The following is a 9911-nucleotide window of genomic DNA, read 5'->3' on the forward strand; positions in this document are numbered from 1 at the left end:
GTCAAAGAACTATCATAATTTTGAAACAGGTAAGCACAAATGATAAATTGAGATACAACAGCTGTAATGTGAAATAAAAATGACCCATTTCTGTTGGTGTCAGAATCATAGGTACTGCACTGCTATTACTGCTGTAGTTTATTGCCAATATTCATAAATGGAAGGAAATACCAAATTTCAGTAGAGGCTGTGAGAAGAAAAAGACTATTTTTCCTTTCCACATTCACAGACTCCTTTGTGGACAAAGATTAAGAAGCAATGTTCCACAATATCCTTTCTTTTCTTGAACAGGGAATTTTATTGCATTTTCTCAGGCAGCCCTATCCATACATGAGTATCTCTTTTTTTAAAAAAATTCTTCCTTCTGTTGAACTGAAATGTCTCTATGATTATTGCATAAATTCTCTACATGATAGACTTTTATATATTTCAAGATAAATTTCAAACCCACAGTCTTTCTTTCTTCTGGCTTCATGCCAGTTCTTTCAAGATCTTCCTTATGGGAGGAAAAGGGGAGTTTAATGGATATAGAGTTTCAGATTTGTAAAATGAGAAGGTTCTGGAGATAAGTTTCACAACAGTGTGAATATTGTTAATATTACTAACTATAAACTTAAAAATGGTTAAGATGGTAAACTTTACGTTATGTGTTTTTTACTACAATTAAAAAATCTTTCTTATGATAATGATTTATGGTTTTTAGTGCCCCCAAACTTCTAGTTGCTTTCTTATAATTGTGCTCTAGTATATCTCTAGGATCCAAAATGAAACACAGTTCCAAGATATGTTTGTCCTCTTTAGCATAGAGTAGGATTACAGCTGTTACATTCTAGGGTGTTGTGTTTCTGTTGCTGTGTCCTGATATTACTTTACTTTGGGGTAGGGGTAGGGGCGGTACAGGGCAGGCAGTCACAGTGTATAGTGGCTTCATTTTAGGTTTACCCCTAGATCTTGTTCATATGTGTTGACTGACCCAAGTGTAGCACTCTAGTATATCCTTATAACATTCATTTTGTTACATTTAGTCCAGATTTTTTTGGCCTATCAAGATTCTTTTTGGTTTTGATTCTCTGGTCTTTTTGTGTTCATTATGACTCTGAGTTTCTAGTCAACCAAAAAGTTGATATATTTGCTTATTACAACTTCAATGAAAAGTAATGATGAAAAGGAAAACAATAAAAAGCTAACAGAGACCTTTATCATACCACTGGGAACCTCTTTCTGGTGTGACACAAATTCATACCTTTTGGGTATTCTATCCTGTTACCCCGTGTATACAACAATACCAAAGAAGACCTTATTAAATGTCTTCCTGAAATTACTGGATACCAGCTAATGCTGTGGAATATGCAAAGAGAAGCACATGACTGGATTTCTCTACCCGGTGTCATATTTTGGTTTTTGGTTTTGTTTTGTTTTTACTTTTTATTTTGAAATAATTAGGGAGTCATAGGAAGTTGCAAAAAATGTGCAGGTAGGTCCCATATACCCTTCACCCAGGCTACCCTAGTGGTATAATATCATCTTGCATAACTATAATATGCCATTAAGACCAGGAAATTGACATTGGTACAATCTACAGAGCTTATTCAGATTTAACCAGGAGGGGGTGTGTGTGTGTGTTGAAAATCTGTCACTTTGGTAGTTTCATGTAACCACCACCACATTTGAGATATGGAACCACAGGGCTAACTTGTACTACTCCTTTACAATTCTTAATCCCTGACAACCACTAATCTATTACAACTCCATAATTTTATTATTTTAATAATACTATATAAGTGAAATCATAAGGTATGTAACCTTGTGAGGACTGGCTTTATTTTACTCAGCATAATTCTTGCACGTTATCAAAATTCATTCTACTTTATTACATTTATTTATTTCATGGTATGGATGTATAACAGTTTTTTTAGCCGTGTTTTTTTTTTACACACTGAGGGACATTTTGGTTGGTTCCAGTTTCCAGCTATTATGAATAGCTACTATGAGCATTCATGATACAGTCACTCTGGGAAACAGTTTGATAGTTTCTTAAAAAACTAAATATCCAACTACTTTACTACCAGCAGTTGCACTCCTGGGCATTTAATCCAGAGAAATGAAGATCTATGTTTATGCAAAAACCCATACATGAAACTTTACAGCAGCTTTATATACATACTACTGAGCTATAAAAAGGAATAAAACTATTGATTCATGCAACTATGGATGCACATAATAATGAATCTCCAGAGAATTATGCTGGGTGAAAAAAGGCAATCCCAAAAGGTTACACATTGTGTGATTCTATGTATATAACATTCTTAAGATGGCAAAATTTGGAAATGGAGAACAAATTAGTGGTAGACAGGGATATTAAAGAAGGAGTAGAGTTGAAGAAGCAGTGGTTGTGGCTATAAAAGGCAACATGAGGGATCCTTGTGGTGATGGAAATGTTCTGTGTCTTTACTGTAGCAATGCCAGTATCCCAGCATTAAACTATCCTGTGCTATTAAACTATAGTTTTGCAAGATGTCATGATTAAGGGAAAGTGCATAAAGAGCACACTAGATCTATTATTTCTTACAGTTGCATGTGAATGTCAATTTATCTCAAAATAAAGAAGTTTAAAAAGAAACTGTTGAACTTTATGCTATATTGCTTTTATCTTAATAAAGCTGTTACCAAAAAACTCCAAGGAATGAAGCTGCCAAGCTGTTGTCCACAGTGGTTACATCATTTTACATTTCCAACAGCAATGTACAAGTGATCTAATTTTTCCTCATCCTTGCCAACATTTGGTGGTGTCACTATTTTTTAATTTTAGCCATTGTGATAGGTATGCAGTGATAGCTAATTGTGGTTTTATTTTCCTTTTCCTTAATGATGAATGATGTTGAACATCTTTGTATATGTTTATTTGCCATCTGTATATCTTCTTTGGTGAAATGTCTGATCATATCTTTTGCGAGTCTTTCACAGAGCAACCATTTTATTTTATTTCTTTTAGCGACAGTATCTTGCTCTGTTGCCCAGGCTGATGTGCAGTGGCATGATAATAGCTCACTGTAACCTTGAATTCCTGGGCTCAAGTGATTGTTTTGCCTCAGCCTCCTGAATGGCTGGTGCCAACACACTGGCTAATTTTTTTTATTTTTTTGGTAGAGATGGGATCTCGCTATGTTGTTCAGGCTGTTCTTAAACTCCTGGCCTCAAGCAATCCTCCCACCTTAGCATCCAAAAGTACTGGGATTACAGGGGTGAGCCACTGCGTCTAGCAGTATTTTTAATTTTGATGAAACTCGATTGATTTTTCCTTTTATGAATTGTGAAGTCTATAAAAATGTCGTTAATAATATTTGTTTACATGAATGTGTTAGAAGAATCAATATAGAGATCAATTTAGTTATTACTATTTTGTAGGTATAATTAGTTTGTGAGTTCCATGTAGAATCATAAAGCCATATTCTAGTGAAGGAAAATTTCAATTCTTGCTTAACTCACTTTTGCTAGGGATTAACAGTTCTCTCTGCACTGCCTCTTTCAGGTTGCCCTTAGGACAGTCTTTTATTAAGTGTTTTGCCTTAGGACTTCCATGTGTTAAAAAGTAAGACTTAAGATGTATAAGTAGAAATGATCTTACACGAGGTCCCTATTTCCCCTCCTGAAGCTGTGGATGATATTCTGTCAAGGAAGAAGTTTGGATTGCCACAGAAATGGCAAACTTTAGGATGACATAGAATAATAACAATTACTGTGCAAGTTATGCATAGTTTTTTCCATTACATACTTTAGTCTTGGCTCCTGGAGTAACTTTTTTTCTTTTTTTGAGACAGAGTCTCACTCTCTTGCCCAGGCTAGAGTGCCGTGGTGTCAGCCTAGCTCATAGCAACCTCAAAACTCCTGGGCTCAAACAATCCTTCTGCCTCGGCCTCCCAAGTAGCTGGGACTATAGGCAATGTGCCACCATGCCCGGCTAATTTTTTCTCATATTTTCAGTTGTCCAGCTAATTTCTTTCTATTTTTAGTAGAGACGGGGGTCTCGCTCTTGCCCAGGCTGGTCTCAAACTCCTGACCTCGAGCGATCCTCCCGCCTTGAACTCCCAGAGTGCTAGTGTTACAGGCATGAGCCACCACGCCTGGCCTGGACTAAGTTTTACAGGAAGCTAAAAATTAATTAGAATTCTGTTTCCACCGTGCCCAGTCAACTTTCCCTTTTTATCAAATATTCTGATTTGTTGGAAGGAAGATCATATTTCGCCAAGTAATCATAATTGCTATTGGAAAATCTATTAATTGGCTATCAGTTTTCTGTCCTGTGTCCTTTACATATTTAGTTCCTCGAGAAGGGGAAAGCCCTATAGAATTTCTACTAACTTCTGGTTTTTCCCTGCCAGTTGCTTTTCGACTATATGATTTGGATAAAGATGACAAGATCTCCCGTGATGAGCTGTTACAGGTATGTGGCTAACTTGTGTTTGGGCCCTGTCTGCTTGTTTTTGTGGGCAGGAATTGTTCTTTCAGTAAGTATTTATTTAATTACTGTTGTATGCAGAATCCCATTTTAGATATAAGGCTGTGTAGATGACCTGGGAAAACTTGAAATGGCTCACTGAGTTTTCACAGATAGATGTCTTTACTGTTTAAAAGCTAACTAAATGTCTTCTAGGTAATGACAGAGCTAAAATATACAACATAGTTTATCAAATAGTTTAGTTATTGGCAAATCAGCTTGTTGGCAACCACATAATTCTGATGATACTTAGGTAAATGCTGCTGTTTATTCTGTCCTTAGGCTTGAAATAAGAGTTAAAGAACTGCTGCTTGAGCTAATTGCTCACTGTCCTTTGCTGCTCCTGCGGACAATTCCTGGTCCTCCAACTAGCAAGGACTGGCATTTCATCCTATTAGCATTACCCTTCTTTTTCCCCCACCTCTTTTACGTTCCGTAAGTTTAGGAGGAGAGCAAATGATGCTTTCTAAAAAAGGTGTGTGTGTGTGTGTGTGTGTGTGTGTGTGTGTGTGTGTGTGTGTGTGTGTGTGTGTGTGTGTGTGTGTGTGTTATATGGCTTGTACAGAACCACTTAAGGGTTTTTTTATTTTTTGAGACAGAGTGTCGCTTTGTTGCCCTGGCTAGAGTGAGTGCCGTGGCGTCAGCCTAGCCCACAGCAACCTCAAACTCCTGGGCTTAAGCAATCCTACTGCCTCAGCCTCCCGAGTAGCTGGGACTACAGGCATGTGCCATAATGCCTGGCTGGTTTTTTCTGTATATGTTTTTAGCTGTCCATATAATTTCTTTCTATTTTTCAGTAGAGACGGGGTCTCGCTCTTGCTCAGGCTGGTCTCGAACTCCTGACCTCGAGCGATCCACCTGCCTCGGCCTCCCAGAGTGCTAGGATTACAGGCGTGAGCCACCGCGCCCGGCCGGGCTATTTTTTTTTAAAACATTCTAGGATAAGAATAAGAAAAAGGACATTTGACTTTCTCTTTGTATGAAGCTTTCTGATTTGTTGGAAGAGAGACCATATTTCATCAAGTCTAAGATGCTTAGGGTCTGGAGGACCCTTGGAGGCTAAGACATTCCTGAATTTCCATGAGAGATTTCTCCATTTCAAGAAATACCTAAAAAGTAAAGTGGCTTCCACTTATCCTTAAGTAAATCTGAATTTATTTAGTGTCTTGAGAAGTCTTCCAAGTTGAAAATTACTCAGGCTAGATTCAGGACCAATCCAAAGCATTCCTACATTTCTGTGTATGAGCAAAAAACTAAATAGTCTGCAGGTCAGTGTTAGTGTTCCTTGCTTTTGAGTTGGGAATTTCTTTCTTCAGTGAACAGAATTTGTTTTATTGAAAGTTGCTCCATATAAGGCTGCTGAGTTCTGAAGAGAAAAGATAGAGGCAGTCACTATAGTTGGCCCAGATATGGCTGCCAGAAAGATTTTTTTGGAGCAAAGGATTGATTTGTTTTTATTATTAGGATAAAGAAAGCCTCAGGCAGGGAGTGGGGAGGACACCATAAGGCCAGAGTGCCAGTAAGTTCCACTAGAGTGTTCCTGGGGCCAAGAATGACTTTGGGACAAATGTGCTCATCGACTGTCGAGATGTCACAATTAGTTTTATCCTGCAGGAAGGGGATATGAACATTTTACCAAAATGAGAGAAAAGAACAAAGTTTATCTTTCTAGACACTGCAATTCGTAAAACATTTGGAAACTTGGAATTCTTAGCTATTCAGTGGATGTTAAAAGTTTGTGATGAGTTTATCCTAAGGAAAGGCCGAGCAGTCACGTTTTCTTAATATGATTCTTGTAAAAAGTCCTGGTTTCGATTTTTTTTTTTTTTTTTTTTTTTTTTTTGAGACAGAGTCTCACTCTGTTGCCCGGGCTAGAGTGCCGTGGCATCAGCCTCGCTCACAGCAACCTCAACCTCCTGGGCTCAAGTGATCCTTCTGCCTCAGCCTCCCGAGTAGCTGGGACTACAGACATGCGCCACCATGCCCGGCTAATTTTTCTATATATATATATATATATATATATATATTTTTTTTTTTTTTTTTTTTTTTTTTAGCTGTCCACATAATTTCTTTCTATTTTTAGTAGAGACAGGGTCTCGTTCTTGCTCAGGCTGGTCTCGAACTCCTGAGCTCAAACAATCCGTCCAGCTCGGCCTCCCAGAGTGCTAGGATTACAGGCGTGAGCCACCTCGCCCGGCCTAGGCAATTTCATTATTGTGAGAACATCATAGAGCAGCAGTCCCCAACCTTTTTGGCACCAGGGATCAGTTTCATGGAAGATATTTTTCCCACAGATCGAGGCAGGGTGGATGGTTTCAAGTGCATTAGACTTACTGTGCAGTCAAACCTCTCTGCTAATGATAATCTGTATTTGCAGCCACTCCCTAGCACTAGCATCACCACCTCTGCTCCACCTCAGATCATCAGGCATTATATTCTCATAAAGAGCACACAACCTAGATCCCTTGCATGTACAGTTTACAGTAGGGTTCACGCTCCTATGAGAATCTAATGCCACTGCTGATCTGACAGGAGGCAGAGCTTAGGCGGTGATGTGAGCAATGGGGAGTGGCTGTCAGCACAGATGAAGCTTTGCTCACTTGTGGCCACTCACATCCTACTGTTTAGCCTGGTTCCTACTTTTGGCCTGATACTGGTCTGTGGCCCAGGGCTTGGGGACTGCAGTCATAGAGGGTACTTGACAAAGCTATGTGGTATAGCCTATTATATACTTAGGCAATGTAGTATAGCCTATTGCTCCTAGGCTATAAAGCTGTACAGCATGTTACTGTACTGACTACTGTAGGCAGTTGTAACACCATGGTAAGTATTTGTGTATCTAATATCTAAACATACCTAAACATGGAAATGGTACAATAAAACTACGGTGTTAAAATCTTATGGGACCACCATTGTATACGTAGTCTGTCATTGACCAAAACATGGTGCAAAGCTTGATTATATTTGAGGGCATCATAGGGAAAGTGGGGTGTGGTGGATTTATCTTTAATCCTAGTAAGAGTTGCGCTGACTTCCAGGTCCCTTGTATTGTCATTCCTGGCTCTTGTTCCTGCAGGTGCTACGCATGATGGTTGGAGTGAATATCTCAGATGAACAGCTGGGCAGCATCGCAGACAGGACCATTCAGGAGGCTGATCAGGATGGGGACAGTGCCATATCTTTCACAGAATTTGTTAAGGTTGGTCAATCACCTCTTTGTTTGAAAAAGTTAAATTCTACTGCAGAAGAGGGAGGGGGAGAACCATTATTTAGATATGAGCTGGGGACTGTTGCAACCTTCATAACTGTAATTGTTTTTTTCTGTCAGGTTTTGGAGAAGGTGGACGTAGAGCAGAAAATGAGCATCCGATTTCTTCACTAAGGGATGGAAACCAAACTGTTCATTGCTTTCTAGTATTTAAGAACTGGAACTTGAGAGTTCTCCCATCTACCAGCCCCATCTCCACCCATTATTCCCCTTATCCCAAAATACTACTGCTGTTGCATGACAACCCCAAATATGTTCTGTCAACACAAACCTGCCTTTGGTATATAAACAGGGCATTACAGAATGGTACACCCAGTCTATTTCTGTTCATTATCCATTCATCAGTTCTCCGTTTATAAATATCATTTTCCCCTGTTTTGCTAATGTATGCTACAGATACATCCAGTCTGAGAAAGTGAGAGGGAATAATGCCAAGAACAAGCCAGCAAAGCTCTTTCACCGTACGTAGACTGTAGCCATGCTGCCTTCCCTCTAGTGAGGCTTTGGCATACTTTTCATCCTTTTTTATATGTTCTTTGCTTCCTAATTCTCTGTCACCCCACAAACCATTCACTTAGTCTTACAGTCTCCCTGCTTTTTATTGAGTCTCAAAATCTCCTCTGTTCTACTTGGTACCCCAAGCTATGCCTGTTAAATACATTTCTGACTTGGCAGGATAGTTTGGTGGTCTGGCAGTTTTTATCACCTTCACATTTCAATGGGTCTCTGGGATTTTGCCTCTCCAGGAGCTTTTCGATAACCATCATTTCTCTCTGAAGAACGAGACCATCTCTTTGTCCCTTGCACTCTGTTCTGTCATCAAAGGGCTGCTAGGTGAAGATGTCTTTCTTGAAAGGTGGCCTTGGTGAGAGGTGTAGAGCCAAGTCTTGCCCAGGGTGCTCTACCTCTGGCTTCTGATTCTCAACTTAGGCATCTATGTGGCTCTGTTAGTGCAGTGTTGATTATTCAGAAAAGAGCCATATGCCTGCAAGTTTGCTTAGTTTTGGGACACTGTTACCACCAGAATGGCTGCTCTGACAATATGCTTGGGGACTTTCTCGTGGCTTTTTGAACAAGGAGGCTGGGCACCCCCTAAAGCCTCCTGAATTCACATCTGTGCGGCCTGATTTATGCCTCAGTGTTATGTGCACTGGAATGCTTTCCACTTCACGTTTCCAAGTAGAAAGATTAGTGTTATGGAAGTGCCTAATTTATCCCAGTCCAAAAGATTTAAAGATTGTCCTCAGTGTCTTGAAGTTTTATACAAAATTCTTTATGAATTTTACACTTGGCAAATGTTAATGATGGAAGCCACAGTCAGCTCCTAATGCAGGTCCAAAGCATTGAATGTATTGTATCATTAGCTGCCTGGTTGTATAAGCTTCTTAGTTCTTCATGTAGACCACTGCTAACCCTTAGGGGTCTGGCACTGGTGCCACAACCTAACGTGGCATTACAGGTCTTTGTGTAAGCCACAGCAACTTCTCTGCCAAAGTCAGCTTAGTTTAAGCTTCAATGAATCAGGCTGTTGACATCCTAACGTATGTCTGTATGAGTCAATTCATCCATATATCTGCCCTTGGCTGACTTTCTTTGATTCATTGCTTGCTTGCTTGCTTGCTTGTTTCCTCGCTTTGGAAGGCTAAGATGTGTACACAATTGCTTAGGAAGGGGATTGCTAAAAAATATCACTCACTGCAAACGGGTGGGGAAGGGTGGGGAACAGGGGAGTGGCCAGGCTGGATGGCTCAAGTGTAAACAAATGAGGAATTTTTTATGAAGTATCAGTCTATTACCAAGTGATATAATACAGAAATTGGATAAAAGGGAAGAATTGTCTGACACTGATCTGCTAGAGAGGTACTTCAGAGGCTCCTTGATTTACATATTTAAAGTTCCTAATATTATGGCTTTTCTCCCTTTTGGCTGTACAGCAAACTGTTTTAATCCACAGTTGTGCCTTATTGTTCCATTAAAATTGTATCATCGATCCATCAATAAATACTTGTGGTTAAAACAAAATAACTTGATTTTGTCTGTGTGTTTTATAAGAATTTTACATAACTGAGCCCCATCCAAGTTTGAGATCACAAACAGTATCTCATCACTCAAATTTATGGCTATAGTATCAGCTGCAGGTCTATTCTG

The 9911-nt window shown here is 39.4% G+C and overlaps 1 protein-coding gene across 1 annotated transcript in view; it reads left to right on the forward strand.

Annotated features, from left to right (window-relative positions):
• Positions 1 to 9788, forward strand: part of CHP1 (calcineurin like EF-hand protein 1) — a 34411-nt gene extending 24623 nt beyond the window's left edge. The window contains exons 5-7 of the mRNA XM_045536708.1: positions 4380 to 4441; positions 7572 to 7694; positions 7824 to 9788. Of these exons, the coding sequence (XP_045392664.1) occupies positions 4380 to 4441; positions 7572 to 7694; positions 7824 to 7877 (239 nt within the window). The 3' untranslated portion in view covers positions 7878 to 9788. The remainder of the gene's footprint in view (positions 1 to 4379; positions 4442 to 7571; positions 7695 to 7823) is intronic.
• The last annotated feature ends 123 nt before the right edge of the window (positions 9789 to 9911 follow it).

The sequence above is a fragment of the Lemur catta genome, chromosome 1, assembly GCF_020740605.2.
Source record: "Lemur catta isolate mLemCat1 chromosome 1, mLemCat1.pri, whole genome shotgun sequence".
NCBI lineage: Eukaryota > Metazoa > Chordata > Mammalia > Primates > Lemuridae > Lemur > Lemur catta.